General features: G+C 42.1%; 1 protein-coding gene across 1 annotated transcript; it reads left to right on the top strand.

Moving 5' to 3' along the window:
* Window positions 1–3795: 3795 nt before the first annotated feature.
* On the top strand, window positions 3796–8245 carry LOC137046045 (zinc finger protein with KRAB and SCAN domains 7-like). Its single transcript, XM_067423098.1, has 2 exons — window positions 3796–4677; window positions 7993–8245. Exons 1-2 carry the CDS (start codon window positions 3796–3798, stop codon window positions 7993–7995), a joined length of 885 nt encoding a protein of 294 aa, XP_067279199.1. The 3' UTR covers window positions 7996–8245.
* The last annotated feature ends 8454 nt before the right edge of the window (window positions 8246–16699 follow it).

The raw sequence follows: 16699 nt of genomic DNA on the forward strand, positions 1-16699 counted from the left end.
TGGAAGAAGCTAAACATGACAGTCAATCTCCCTCGGACTGGGGGTCCATGCAAGATCTCACCTCGTGGGATCTCAATGATCCTAAGAAAGGTGAGAAATCACCCCAGAACTTCACGGGAGGAGATGGTCCTTGACTTGAAAAGAGTTGGGACCACCGTTTCCAAGGTTACTGTTGGTAATACAAGATGTCATGCTTTGAAATCATTGGAGCATCATTTATTTTTAGATGTATTTGATGGCCAGATGGGGTCTGTGCAATAAATATTACAGTTCTAAACAATCTATTTAGTTTTATTGTTCCACTATATTACTGATATTTACAAAAATGTATTGAATTGTATAGGTGTCTCACATTGTCACAGCAACATTAAAATAGTGCAGATTAGTGTACAATGTTTTAATCATAATTTATTCTATTTATCCATTTAATTCCTTTAACATTTAATATTGGGGGCATCCAAGTTATTTTACATATTTGAACATTTAAAAAAAAAAAAGTGTTAAAAAACTTGACCAACACTGGCAATAAATATTGAAAGTTATGTACAACCACTTGTCTGTTCTACTCATTTCAATTGACTTCAAAAAGCAAAATTCTATAGCAACTTAACAAATAACTAAGTAATGCAAATAGTTAGCTGGTAACAAGTTACTTTTATTATAGAGTAATTCAGTTCCTAACAGTACTTTTTGGAACTAGTTGTGAGTAACTATAACTACTTTTTAAAAATAACATTTCCTACACTGTATTGTGTACTTGTATCTTAATTCAAGACATAATTTGGTCAAGACTTATTATCTTATGCAGTTTTGCTAATCTAGAAAATATATTATGTTCAGATATTTGTATTAGAAAATCACTGTGTGATTTTAAAACACAAGTTAAATTTTTTAAGGATTCAAGGATTCATGACAGAAATATATATATATATATATATATATATATATATATATATATATATATATATATATATATATATATATATATATATATATATATATATATATATATATATATATATATATATATATATATATATAATAAAAACAATAAAATCTCAAGTTAGGCAAAACTTTTAAACAGTGCAAGTAAATAAGTAATGAATAAATATGACTATAAATATTTAAGTGTTATTGCACAATGATGTACTGTTGGCAATTATTGTACATAAAACAGTCAGTATTATGTGGCTACTGTTAAAGCGCATAAAAACTTTAATGCATGATTGTTATTCCACATGAAAGTGTCAGTGAGTATGAATGTTATTGCGTATGAAGAGTTTGTAAGTCTAACAGCTTCTCCCTGAAGGAAGGGGAGTAAACAGTCCATGACCGGGGTGGGTAGAGTTCTTAATGACACTGGCAGCCCTGCTCCTGCATCTGCTGTATGTCCTCAATTATTGGATCCTTATTGGAAGCCAGTGATCCTCTGTACAGATTTAAGAGCCTTCCTGTCTGCAGCAGAGCAGTTTCCGTACCATGCAGTGATACATGATGTAGGGATGCTCTCCACACCACATCTGTAAAAATAGGACTATTGTTCCCAGGCCAGCCTGCTTAAGCTTCCCCAAGAAGTATTTGATGGGCCTTCTTTATTAAGGTGACAGAGTTGGTATGCCAGATTAAATTGTTGTTGATGTGTATCCTCAAGCATTTACAACTGGGAAAAACCTCCACAGCTGTTCCCCCGATGTAAAGTGGGACGGGAAGGCTTCTAAAAATTTTCTAACAATTTTCCTGAAGTACACAATAATTTCCTTTGTCTTCTTCACTTTCATACAGAGTTTGTTAGCTCTGTACCGAGCCTCCAGTTTCTTTCACTTCTAGCCTGTGCTCCAACTTATCACTATGGGAATGTAGACACGTCACATGCTGTGTCATCCGCAAAGTTAACAACTTGAGTTTATTAACAGACTCAAAACTTATAGAATATTATATTGAAATGAGTGAGGTAGGTCAATGAAATGTTGCCAAATCCCAGAACTCACTTACTGGTCCCAGCAATGAGGTTCATAGATCACAGTTCAAGGTTAGGTTGAGAGGAGGTGAGTCTGCAATGCTCGTGCATATGAGAGGGTTGTAGGTTGTGCAAAACAGTGTCTGATTAATGAATTTATCAGGTCAGGAAGACAAGGCAAGCGGCTAGGAATATGGGATGAGGTTGCTTTGGTAGCACGGTGTTAGACCTCTGAAATTGAATATGTCATGTTAGCTGTCCTGTCCTGTGAATGTGAGCAACAAATGATAATGGGTGCAGTCTGGCTGGCAGGCATGAATTTTATACAGTGAACCTGTAATCCTATTCCTAGAATTATGAGATTTGTTGATATGAAAGCTAGACAGATTTCAATGTATATGTAGGGCAATTACATATAACAGGTGATTATGGTTATGTTATTAATGTAGTAATGCAGCTCAAAATTCTCATATAATAGTAATGGTGCAAATCAAAATATTTAAAAATGACACTTACCAAATCAATCAAATCAATGCATCCCTGTGTTTAAGTCTTGGAATTTTTAGTAGTGCGAGATCACAAGATCTAAGCGATCTTGAAGGGGCGTGATTTGAGAAAAGTTCTGCAAGATACGATGGAGCAAGGTTATTAATAGACTTATATAACAGAAGAGTTTTGAACTTCATTCTGTGTCTTACAGGCAGCCAGCGCAATGGGTGTAATATGATCATCCTTTCGTTTCTGAGACTAACGCATAGCGACAGCATTCTGCACTAGTTGCAACCGAGCTAAAATTGAAGATTAATACCCAGGCAAAGCAAGTTGCAGCAGTCTAAACGGGAACATATAAAAGCATGAATGACTTTTTGTGTATCTGTAAAATTTTTAAAAAATGGCTTAACCTTTGAGATTTGACGAAGATGAAAGGAGCTACGGAATTAATTTGGCTATCCATTTTAAAGCTGCAATTCATAACTTTTTTGGGTTAAAATGGTCCAAAATCGCACTTTAAACAAGTACATAACCAGCAAGTGTTCAAAACTTTCTCCTTACCTTATTCCAAGTGGTACAGATGGATTTCTGCTGGAAATTTAAGCATTTCTTTGCGTATTACATGGTTTAGAAAATGGATTCATGTTGTACATTGTCAATATGTACAATATGTCATGTCATTGCTTAACCCTTGTATGGGGTTCGGGTCTGCTGGACCCGTTTTCATTTTTTATCAAAAAAAAAATGATATGATTGTGGCAAGGGGGGCGTGGTTCAGCGAGGTCTGCAGCGGGAGAGAGAGCCGCGGGACAAGCGGTAAGTGAGTGGGTTGGAAGCAGATTAATAACACCTGTCTCTTGTTCTAGTAATGAGCGCGGAGAGGGGATAAAACATCAGTGGAACCGGAGATTGAGGAGAGAGAGAGCCCGGACGGTTGATGCCAAACCCCCCTCACAGAGACTGAGTAACCGGAAGCCGGAAGTGCCGACCCGGAAGTGATCGAGTGATCGTGTTTATGTGATTCCACACCTGAGTGTGTGTTTATGAGTTATAGAGAAAATAAAGAGACAAGCATCAACCGTCCAGCCGACCCCCGTGTCCTCTTCCTTCCTCATTATATCGAACATTGTTACAGTGGTGCCGAAAACCCGGGAAGGAAGTAGGACCGCGCCGCCGCCATGACTACACCAACGCCCTCCGCCTCGCCGTTTGCGGACATTATCACCTCTCTCGCGGCCCTCCACCAGGAACAACATCAGTCCATGCTGGACCTGCGGGCGGACCAGGAGCGCCGATTCGAGGCCATCGTCCGCGGCCAGCAAGAGGACCGCGTGCCCCTACACAAGATGGGGCCACAGGACGATCCCGAGGCCTTCATCGATCTTTTTCAGAAAGCAGCGGAGGCCTGCGGGTGGCCCCGGGCACAGTGGCCGGTGCGCCTCATTCCACTGCTCACGGGAGAAGCCCAGGCGGCCGCCCAACAACTGCCGGTGGCGAACCTCCTGGATTATGAAGATCTGAAGAGGGCCATCATCCAGCGGGTCGGTCGGACCCCCGAACAGCACCGTCAGCGATTCCGCTCGCTGGAGTGGGGTGAGACCGGCCGGCCCTTCGCGATGGCCCAACAGCTCCGGGACGCGTGCCGCAAATGGCTATTGGCCGGTGGAAGCGACGTGGACCACATCGTCGATCTGGTGGTACTGGAGCAGTTCATCGCTCGGCTACCTAAGAAGACCGCCGAGTGGGTCCAGTGCCACCGGCCCACGTCGCTGACGACGGCCATCAACCTGGCGGAGGACCATCTGGTGGCGTGCCCGGGGGTCGGCGAGCCCCTACTAACCTCTCCCTCTCTCTCTCCCCCCTCTGTCTCTCCTTCTCGCCCTGTCCCTCTCCCTAGGTCCCGCCCTCCAGGGCCCCCTCGCATTCCCCCCAGAGGCCGGGGTGGAATGGGCCCAGGGCAGTACGGGAGTTCGAGGGCCCCGCCCAGGGGGGCGGGGCTGCTGGGGTCGGGCGGGGATAACGGTTCCGGTTCCACCCCCCCTCCACGCTCATATTCCAACCCACTCCCCGCCGCAGGGGCGGCGGGCAGGCCTGGGCTGGCCTGCTGGCGGTGCGGCGACCCGGACCATTTTGTGGACCGATGTCCAATGATGGACATCGGGACAATGATCCGGGTCCCGGACATCCAGCGGACCACCCCTGATCAAGCAGGAGAGTACCAAGTTCCTGTGAGTATCAAGGGGGGTACATATCAGGCTTTGGTGGATTCAGGATGTAACCAAACCTCGATCCATCAAAGCCTGATGCAGCCTGGGGCATTGGATACAAGCCGCATGGTTAAGGTGCGGTGTGTGCACGGGGATGTGGTGGAATATCCGGTTGTCCCAGTCACGATACAGTTTAGGGGAGAAAATCATAGTGTTGAGGTGGCGGTTAGTCCCCACCTCCGGCATCCGCTAATTCTGGGGACGAACTGGCCCGCCTTTCCGGCGTTATTGGGGTCGATATGCGCGGATGCCGCTTGGGAGAACAAGGCTAGGAACGGGGCGGTGCGGGTGCAGGTTGGCGAGACTGATACGGGGCCCTCGGGAACTGCTTCAGAGGAACCGAGCGGGGTCGAGAGACTGATTCTCTCGGACCGCAATGACTTCCCTCTGGAGCAGTCTCAAGACGATACCCTAAAACATGCTTTCCAACAGGTCCGCACTATCGACGGTCAGTCCCTTCAACCCGCCTTGGCCGTCACGTATCCTTATTTTGCCATAATTAAGGACAGGTTGTATCGAGTGACCCAAGACGCTCAGACAAAAGTGGATACAACCCAGTTGTTAGTACCAAAGAGCCGCCGGGAAATGCTTTTCCAGGCGGCTCACTCTAACCCAATGGCGGGCCACCTGGGACAGGCGGCCACGCTGAATCGTTTAATGACCCGATTTTTTTGGCCAGGCATTCACGACAATGTGCGCAGGTGGTGCGCGTCTTGTCCTGAATGTCAGTTGGTGAATCCACTGGCCTCCCCAAAAGCGCCATTGCGCCCCCTTCCATTAATGCAGGTCCCCTTCGAGAGAATTGCGATGGACCTCATCGGGCCATTAGAGCGATCCGCACGCGGACATCGTTTTGCGCTAGTTATCGTGGACTACGCAACACGATATCCGGAAGCAGTGGCTCTCCGCAACATCTCGGCGAAGAGTGTTGCGGACGCACTGTTTCGTTTAATCTCCCGAGTGGGGATTCCGAAGGAAATCCTCACTGATCAAGGCACGGCGTTTATGTCACGCACGCTAAGCGAATTATACGGGTTATTGGGCATCAAATCGATTCGGACAAGCGTCTATCACCCACAAACAGACGGCTTGGTCGAACGATTTAATCGCACTCTTAAATCCATGATCCATAAATTCGTACAGGAAGACGCCAAAAATTGGGATCGGTGGTTAGAACCCCTCTTATTCGCTGTGCGGGAGGTCCCGCAAGCCTCCACGGGGTTTTCCCCCTTCGAGCTTCTCTACGGACGGCAGCCCCGGGGGGTGCTGGACGTCCTACGAGAAACTTGGGAGGAGGGGCCTTCTTTGGCCAAAAACGAAATTCAATATGTGCTGGACTTGCGAACAAAACTCCACACCTTGGGGCGGCTATCTAGGGAGAATTTGTTGCAAGCCCAGGACCGCCAAAGCCGGTCGTATAACAGGGGTACCAGACTACGCAAATTTACACCGGGAGAGAAAGTGCTCGTATTACTCCCTACATCGAGCTCTAAATTAATGTCGAAGTGGTAGGGGCCGTTTGAGGTCGCACGACAGGTTGGAGACCTCGATTATGAAGTGATACGGTCCGATAGGAACGGGGCACGGCAAATATATATTACCTCAATCTCCTGAAGAAATGGAATGAGGTGGAATCAGTGTTGTTGGCGACGGTGATCGGGGGAGAGGATGATCTCGGGCCAGAGGCGAGCATCAAAGCACAATCGGTCGCACTGGCCCCTGGGGGAGATCACCTCTCACCGTCCCAACTCACTGATCTCTCTAAACTACAGGCGGAATTCGCCGACGTGTTTTCGCCCCTACCGGGACGTACCGACTTAATTCAGCACCATATCGAGACCGAGCCGGGCGTGGTAGTTCGCAGCCGGCCGTATCGCTTACCTGAACACAAAAAAAAAGTAGTTCAGGAAGAATTAGGGGCAATGCTCGATATGGGAGTAATAGAGGAGTCCAACAGTGACTGGGCGAGCCCGATCGTTTTGGTTCCTAAAACCGACGGCTCGGTCAGGTTCTGTGTGGACTACCGCAAGGTGAACGCAGTGTCGAAATTCGACGCGTATCCAATGCCGCGGGTTGACGAGTTGCTTGATCGGCTGGGCACGGCTCGATTTTATTCGACATTGGACTTAACGAAGGGCTATTGGCAGATCCCCTTGTCTCCATTGTCCAAAGAAAAGACAGCCTTCACCACGCCGTTCGGATTGCACCAATTCGTCACGCTTCCCTTCGGCTTGTTCGGGGCACCCGCTACCTTTCAGCGCCTCATGGACAGGATTTTGCGTCCCCATGCCGCATATGCTGCTGCCTACCTGGACGATATCGTGATTTACAGTCACGATTGGCAGCGGCATATGCAGCATGTCCGGGCAGTCTTGAGGTCGTTGAGGGGAGCGGGGCTCACGGCCAATCCGAAGAAGTGTGCAATTGGGCGGGTGGAGGTAAGGTATCTGGGCTTCCACTTGGGTCATGGGCAGGTGCGTCCCCAAATTGATAAGACCGCCGCAATTGCAACCTGTCCGAGGCCCAAGACCAAAAAGGAGGTAAGGCAGTTCTTGGGGCTGGCGGGATATTATAGACGGTTTATACCAAATTATTCGGACCTCACCAGCCCTCTGACTGACCTTACTAAAAAGGGGCTACCAGATACGGTCCAATGGACGGAGCCGTGCCAGCAGGCCTTCACCCGAGTTAAGGCTGCTCTATGTGGCGGGCCGCTTTTACACTCCCCTGACTTTTCTCTCCCTTTTCTGTTGCAGACTGACGCGTCGGACAGGGGGCTGGGCGCAGTCCTGGCCCAGGAGGTGGAGGGGGGAGAGCGGCCGGTGCTGTACATTAGCCGTAAGCTCTCGAAGAGAGAGGCTAAGTACAGCACCATCGAAAAAGAGTGCCTTGCCATCAGGTGGGCCGTTCTCACCCTCCGCTATTACCTTCTGGGGCGGGAGTTCACCCTCGGTTCGGACCACGCTCCTCTCCAATGGCTCCACCGCATGAAGGATACCAACGCGCGGATCACCCGTTGGTATCTAGCTCTTCAGCCTTTTAAGTTCCAGGTGGTCCACAGGCCGGGTGCTCAGATGGCTGTGGCCGACTTCCTCTCCAGAAATGGGGGGGGGGGGGGGCTGCAGGCCGGACGGCTCCCCGGCCTGAGTCGGGCGGTGGGGGTATGTGGCAAGGGGGGCGTGGTTCAGCGAGGTCTGCAGCGGGAGAGAGAGCCGCGGGACAAGCGGTAAGTGAGTGGGTTGGAAGCAGATTAATAACACCTGTCTCTTGTTCTAGTAATGAGCGCGGAGAGGGGATAAAACATCAGTGGAACCGGAGATCGAGGAGAGAGAGAGCCCGGACGGTTGATGCCAAACCCCCCTCACAGAGACTGAGTAACCGGAAGCCGGAAGTGCCGACCCGGAAGTGATCGAGTGATCGTGTTTATGTGATTCCACACCTGAGTGTGTGTTTATGAGTTATAGAGAAAATAAAGAGACAAGCATCAACCGTCCAGCCGACCCCCGTGTCCTCTTCCTTCCTCATTATATCGAACATTGTTACAATGATTAATTATTTTTTCAAACTGAGACTCATTGGCCTTGGCTTATTTTCTGTGAGGGGATATATATCTGAACACATTTTCAATGACCACACACTTTACACCCCCCCTACACATTTATATTACACACAGGATGTTCGGGTCCACTGGAACCGGGGCTAATAAAAGTGTGGGAATTGTAGGTCCTGTGTACCTTTACTCTGTCCTCCTCCTGTGTAGAGAACTTTGGTCAAAAATGTGCATTTACACAAAAACTGACCACCAACCAAAATGTTCAGATGCCATCTTTATATATTTTTAGATTAACTGTCACAGAATGGAATGCAAATGATTGTGGGATATCAAATGTATACGTGGTCTGCTGCCTTCGATCAGATGAAGGTCTCTCAGGAGACAACCTTGGACCCCTAAAGCAAAACAATGCCGCATACAGGTAAGAAAGCTGTTGGCATAGTGTTTTTTTTTTACCATAATGCTGTTTAAAGGGTAGACATAGTATGATACCATTTTCTTAAAATATCTGTTCTTTTAATAACCTCTGTAGAACTGACAGTACATATATGGGGATACAAAAATCCAGAAATATAATCTGTAGTTTTCATGAAAGCCCTGGAGCTGTCAAAGTGTTTCGACTTTTTCTGACTTTTTTTTTCTTCTTTCACATTGGTTGACAGTGAAAAATTGCTTGACAAAAAGTGCTTGGCATTTGATGGAGCTTTACCAAGACATCGGATAAAGTATACTTATGATATGTATGCCCATAAACCTTGTGGCTCAATGTAAATTTAATCTATGAGTTGGTCTCACTTATTTCATCCTGACAATATTTAGAATTGCAATATTAAAACTTTGACTTGACCTCACAGGACCTGTGCGCCACAAAAATAAACTAGTATTTTATTTTATTTTTTTCCTTCTTGGACCGATCCATGAAAAGCCAATTGTATATAAGCAGCAAATCTTCCTTTTAGAAGCTGCAGCATGCTTGTCTGCGTGACCTTGCAATACACAGTGGATCCATAAAATATGTTTAAGCATTTCTTCTGTGTCTACAAGACAGGCATTTGTTGTTTTTTACTGGTCGGCTGAAAGCAGTTTTACCCCTGCTTGGACAATCAGACAGCCTAAATCGTACGCAAAAGGTGTTTTTGTGCACTTGCTGATATAATTCAGGCCGAGCTTATCTTGCTTACAACTCAAACCAGGCAAAATTATTGCTAACGCCGGCAATGCAGATGGCCTCCATAAAAAGAGTCCCTTTGTCGTGCATTTGTTTGCCATGTTGAGTTGCTGAGCACAACACAGAGACATGGCTGGCATAGCACTTCAGGGCCTCAATAATTCATGCAATGTCATTGTGAAGCACAGTGTGCACTTGCTACTTAAAAAAAAGGAGTGAAGGTCATTTGTTTAGACACTCTTCTCCTTGTTACTGCAACAATAATTAAACAATCACATTGATTATATGTCCACCTGCAGGAGATTCAGCGACCCAGAAACATGCCAGGTTTTTACTTCCCTTTACATGCACAGACGTTAACATGATTTGGGTCACGCTGTGCTTTTTCTTTTTGACCTCTTGGCCTATAATATATAGGCCTATTAAATGTCCTATTTTTCATTAAATCCTAGATAGTTAATACGATCAAGTTAGCCCTGGTGATAGATGCTGTAACTACACCATTCGGCTGCCATTGAAATGAATGAAAGGTTAACGGATAACTCTCCCCAGGTATTTTGGACCACATTAGTGCACACAATAGTACTTAATTAACATGAAAGTTTCGGGGGAAATGAGTTAGTACATGGATGTATGGGTGTATAAGTGGCTTTTCAGAGAGCGGTTCATTAAAGGGTCACTTCAGCGATTAGCATATGGCTTTGTATCAGTAGAAACCCTGGAGTATATTCAAATAAATGTGCTTTCCCCCCTCATATCCCCCTGAGACAAGAGATTTATGCATTTTTTTTCTGGAAAATTTCCTCCAATGACCCAAATTGACAATATTTGCGTCATTGGAGGAATTTTTGGCCAAAGGCTAAAGACTACAGCCAGCAGAGGGAGCTATTTCCGCATGTTTTCAACCCGCACATGGGGGATGGGACATCACACTCACAGCTCTGCTGGCAGCTGCAGGCATTCATTTAAACGGAGCTATGCTGAACAATATAAGTGTTTTAACTTCTCAAATTAATTTCTATTAAAGTTAAGCTTCCAAAGGCATGAACTGAAAAAGCGGCAGACTGATGCACTGTGAATCTATGCCGCAAGCGTGGTCGCGATTACCTCAGCTCTCATCACGAGAGCTCATTCAGTAAATGACAGTAAATGTAATCAGACTCCTGCAGTTAGTGCTGTGACACTCGTGTGGCGACTCATCATATTGAACTGACACGTTCAGTTTTTAATTGTAGTGTCTGTTTTCCAACTCAGGCACAGTAGCTGTGTCTCATTTCGTTAAATTTCGAAGGCTGCGTCCTCCGGAGGACACATCCTGTGTAGGATGCAGTATATGGAGTGTCCTCAATCAGAATTGAACGAGACGTCCTTCGTAGGACACACAGGCAGGAAGTATCACATTGCTATGCCAACAAGTTCAGCCTCGTTGCGCTCTCATGCCAGTTTATATGAATGAAAATTATTTATAACTTGAAAATGACTATGAAATGTGTCTTGTCTTGACAGCAATGTACTGTTCTACACATTTAAAAAGCACTAAAGCATTGTAATCCTGTTTACCACAACTATCTGTTTGAGGTAATAGAGCTTAAAAAAAAAAAAAAAAAAAAAGCTTGAACTACTTAATTTAAACACCACACCTACGCTCGCATGTATATCTGGCGGTGTTGCTGGTTTTTTCATATAATATAAAAAAAATATGACGGTTGTTAACGGAGATGCAAAGAATTGTGGGTTGTCTCCAGCCATGAAGGATACTCCTCATGCACACTCCTGTGAAAGAAGGACACATTCAGAGGTCGCATTTGGAGGGTCCTGCTCACTTTTTTGAAATGAGACGGCCTTATGACGTATGCACCCTTCGAATGCGACCTCCAGAAGACGCAGCCCTCTGAAATGAGACACAGCTAGTGATTCAGTAGTTGTGGCTTTGGGAGTGGCCTCACAGGGCAGCGAAGCATTCTGGGAATTGTTGTCTTACATCCCAATAAGACAAAAATACATTTTCTGTCTTTTCTCAGTCTAGAAGGCACCAAATTCAAAAAATAATTTAACATTTTTACTACATTAATGACCCAGTTTAAATATAGAGTTATCCTCCCAGCGCTGAAGTACCCCTTTAAGTACTTTGTTGAGGTTGCACAATGTTTGCAATGCATAAAAAAAGACCTCATCCTGTTCACTGAAATGCTCATTGGCATTTGACATGATTTATTTATTTTTTTAGTTTATTTAATTTATTTTTGTGTTTTACAAAATAACATGTCACAAAGAAGAGCATCTTTAAGGTATGATCATCTAATTTTACCTATTTTGAAATGACTGGCATTAACCATCCTAAAACTGCCACAAAACAATGACCCCTGATAATGCATTCTACAGGAATAATCAACGATGGTGTAAAATAATCAAGGATGCATTATGAATTTAAAATACAGTTTCAAAGCCTGGAGATTTTTTCACCCACTGTGAAGCAATCATTAAAATAAATAATTCTGCAGAATCGGAGGTACACATCATTTTTGAGCACTTTATATTTAAAAACAAAAGATATTTTGAAGAATGGTGGTTGGGGGGATGGGGGGGGGTAACCTTTTGATGTTTCTTTTTCATTATTGGACAAACAATCCCTTAGACATTTAAGGATAACTTTCATGTTGATTTAATGTTTGTATGCTTACTTGATTAAAAGGTGCTGAAAACAAATTTTAACTTCATTTAAGTGTAAAAACTTTGGCTCTGCTCATACCAACTGGTGCTTCGTTACCCAAAAGCATCATAGGTAGATCATAGAGGGGTCTCTACAATTTGCAGTTAAGCTTATTATTCTTTTGGGAAACACAGTCCACCCTGACATGGCAACATTGGTTCAGAAAATAAGTTTAGGGCTTTTTTGCTGTCCAGTGGCAGATGAGGAGTGTTTGGGAATCCTTATTGAATAAATAGCCATTCAACTTGAAGCATCGCTCTACAGTCAGATCGGTTTATGACAAAGTACCGTTCGTCTTTAATGCATACATCAAGTCTTTAGTGACCTGGAAAGCCATTCCTCATTATTAGGGGAGTAACAATATATTGTTAAATTATGTATCGCAATATAAAAATGTGACGATATGTGATCGTTGACGGAAACGATATGATTCACGATATAGAGTTGTTTTATTCAAGGCTCAACATGCTGTAGGAGGCCAATTTATAATGTATAATTCACTAAAACAAAACAAAATTTACAAATGTACCACAAATATAAACTCAGTCATCATGTACTCACTATCATCCTGTTTTTCGATTGACTTCCAAACACAAATGAAGATATTCTTTATGAAACCTGGATTTGTGTAGGATTTCTGTCGCTCCATTTACATTTTTCCTCTCAAACTTAAAAGATCCAAAAAATGTCATAAAGGCATCATAAAAAGTCTTCTGGAGAGACGCAAATGGCTTATGATGAACAGATTTACAACGACGCACATAGGCGACTGTAGTAAACACAGACGTTCAAATGATTGCGTGACATGCAGGAACAACACGAGAGTGAGTAAATGCAGAATTACAATTATTTGATGAGTTAAACATTTACAGTTTGAGAGGGTTCATTTTGAGGAGCTTTCTTGCTATTAGAACTATGACGGATTGCATTGATCATCTGAAGCACACGCGGTGACGGAATAGCGCTTCTCAAAGTCAAAGCAAACATCATTTAAAGCGGCACTCCTTAAAGTGCAAACATCATTTAATTCACCAAATCAAAGTTTTAGTGACATTACAGTCTGTAATGTCACTGAAACTGTGATTTTGGTGATTTAAATTATGTTTGCACTTAACGTAGACTCACTGTATTCCGGACATCACGGTATTCCGGACACTTGAACTTTTCCGCAAATTCTATAAATAAACACTTTCCTGGTCACTGCATCTATAAATATCCTTGTGATCTTTGCCTCCTCCTCTTTCAATTCCAACATACCTTGTGTTCACAGAGCCAGTCATTTTAATGGGAAAAAAACGCTAACGTGCACCAATGACTGTTCAAAAAATGGCAGGGGGAGGGTTTTCCGGCAGGACAAAAGGAAGAGGGGAGAATACCTTGTCTCTTAAAACATGCTTACCTATTACCAAGAATGGGACCATTCCTATTCCTAAACTTGACCAACTTGTCCTCTTCCCCCAGACATTTGCAGACTGTTTTATAAAAGAAGAGGGTTTGCCACACAGTCATAAACATGGCCATGTCCCAACTTTTTTCAGATGAAATTTAAAAACTACAACACCAACAACAAAAAATCCTTAAAAGTATACATTTTCTTAGTTTAAACAGTTGATATGTCATCTATGTTGTATTCTGAATAAAATATTGAAATTTGAAACTTCCACATCATTGTATTGTTCAGTCAATCAATTGTTTTATTCACAATTTTTAAAGTGTCCCAACTTTTTTGGAATCAGGATTGTAGACCAGACAATTATGCAATGTAAAGTGTGTGATCTTACAATGCTTTTGATGGCTATTGGCTAGTGATTGGTTTCCGGTGTGGTTGATGGCTGAAAGGAGTGCAGAGGAGAACCAGGAAGGATGCTTGGAAATGTAGCCTAGAGTGCACATGTGACAGAGAGATGATAATGATGAAATATGCATGAACTTTTCTTCTCAAAGGAAGAAGCTGATGATTTATGGTTAGAAATGATCTTGACGTTATGAACCACTCATGTGATCATTAATTATTCTATTAAGAGAAGAATGTGAGGTTGAACATACTGTACAACGACAGCTTGATATTCGTAGCACCATCTGTTTAAGACACTGTCGTCAGGGCTAAGGTCTCATTCCGATAGCCCAGGAAAGCACTCAGCAGTTTTATGACATCATGAATAGTGCAGTCAGCACAGGACACATGATTGGATCTTACATAAACATATCTTACATATTCAGACAGGCACTGTCAGCCTGGAGACAGACTGATTTAACCAGAGTAAATGCAGGTCAGCCATCTGTACATGCTGTACATCTCACAAAAACGTTATTTAACAACACTAAACAGAATAATTCACTAAACGGTTGCGTCTCTTTAGCATTCTTTTTCATCACAATCTGTTTTTTATTTGGTAGCAATTCAGTCTATTGTTGCTGAAATAATACAGTAACACTTATCTGTGAATATTTAGGCTTATTATAAATGTGTGTTATTAAAAGACTCATTGTGCAATGAACATATTGTGCAGTTACTGACAATATGGCAAACTTAATTCTAAAAAGTGATGTTGCACATTTTATGTTTCTCACAGCAGCAAAAAGAAAAAGAAAAAAATGAAATAATTAACAAATAAGTGACATAACAGAGCATATTCAGATATTAAGTAGTTATGTAATCTATAATTAAAATACAGATGAAATAAAGTAATTAAGCAATTAAACATTAAATGAAAAAAATGACTGAAACTATGTAGAAATATTAAAAATACATTAATAAAAATGACAAAAGTGCATAACAAAACAATATATTTTTTAAACTTAAAATCTAAATGAAAGCTAAAGTCAAAATATAAATAAATATATAATATGATAGAAAAACTACATAATATTTAAACAGTCCAATTGTATTATTTATTTATTTCAGTTCATAATTCATAGTCAAAAACAGTGTAAATATATTCAGATTAACTATAGATTATAAATGAGAATAAAACATTTGTGAACCCTTTGACAATATCTGGTTTTGGGTAAATGAGAGACATGAGATTATCTATTTTCGGCATCAGAGGTTTCCTATGTATTAACCTTTTAATGAATATCATTTTTATTCAGTGGTTTTCTGGTAGTGGACACAAACAAAATTGTCTGGCGGTCTTCAGCTGTTGTCCTTGGGTTCTTTCTCTCATCTTGCAAGCTTGCCTGTTGTGTTCTTGGAGAGATATTTGCAGGATGTCCACTTCTAGTGTGAGTAACAAAAGTCCAGAATTTTCTACATTTGTAGACAGGGAATCTTCTAGTTAACTGAAAAAAAAAAAAAAACACTATTAGCATTAGCAATGATTTTGTAGCCTTTTTCAACTTTGTGCATCTCTGTAATGCATTTTTTAAGGTGAAAGCTTTTGGGATCCAAGCATGGTTCACTAACCAATCTTTCTTGAGAAGAACAGATTTGTAAGCTTTGTGCGCTTTTATTTAAAGGGCACACTCTTAAAAAAAAAAAGATTTTTTTTTTTTTTCAGCGAAGCCATAGAAGAACCTTTTTGAGTTCTCCGCAAGAACAGTTCTTTAAAAAAAACTCATGACGTTTGATTGACAGCTCCAGCAATTGCAAATGGAATGTTCTTTAATCGATTTCTATATCATTTAATCACAGTTTAAATAACTGATTATTTCATCATACTAAGAGATATGATGCGAAGTTGACTGTTTAGTCGCTAGTTTGATTTATTGACATCTGAATGTACATGGAACATTACATCTCAGACATCACTGATAACTGGTGATTTTGGTTAGACACTTATATATAATCAGTTTATATCAAATGATAGCAAAGCAATTGACCCAGTAAAAACTTTTTTTAATCACACAAAAGGAACATTTGATTTCTCAATTCATTCCCCCTTTAATAATCTAAATAACATATTTTCAAAGTAAATTATAATCGTGCATTTACATTAAATATGTACAATCAATCAATTTATAAAAGTTTGCCTTTATCAAAAGTCATTGTTCTTATGGATGGTGGACCATGGATAATCCACCAGTTGGCAGAAGATGGGTAATCGAATGTATGCACACAAAACAAATGAAAAAATTGGATTGTGTTTTTGGTGGGCATAGTGTCTGCCTTGTGTGATTACTTTAGTGAGTCTGGTGTAAAAACAACACAGACATCATGTGTGCAAATAAACAATGTTATCAGCGCACACAATTCCTCTCACCTCAGGAATTATATTAATAGTCCAATTGCCCCCTTTCATTCTTATCCATAAACCCATGATGGGTGAATTAAATCTATAAGATTTTATAACTAACTATTACATCAGGATATTAATCTCTGTATTAACGAAAGTGGCCATTATATAAGCACACTCTTTAAAGTGTTTTAAAGGCTCGATAAAACAATCAATTATTATTTACATCTCTATAGGTAATCTGTATACAGATTACTATGCACATGCAAGTTTTCTTCCTATATGCATATGGCTTGCACTCAAGGAGGAATTTGCTTGTATGCAAACCATCAAATCATTGTACAATAGGCATAATTCCATGAACATATTTATTCACC

The sequence above is a fragment of the Pseudorasbora parva genome, chromosome 18 (genome assembly GCF_024679245.1).
Source record: "Pseudorasbora parva isolate DD20220531a chromosome 18, ASM2467924v1, whole genome shotgun sequence".
Taxonomy (NCBI): domain Eukaryota; kingdom Metazoa; phylum Chordata; class Actinopteri; order Cypriniformes; family Gobionidae; genus Pseudorasbora; species Pseudorasbora parva.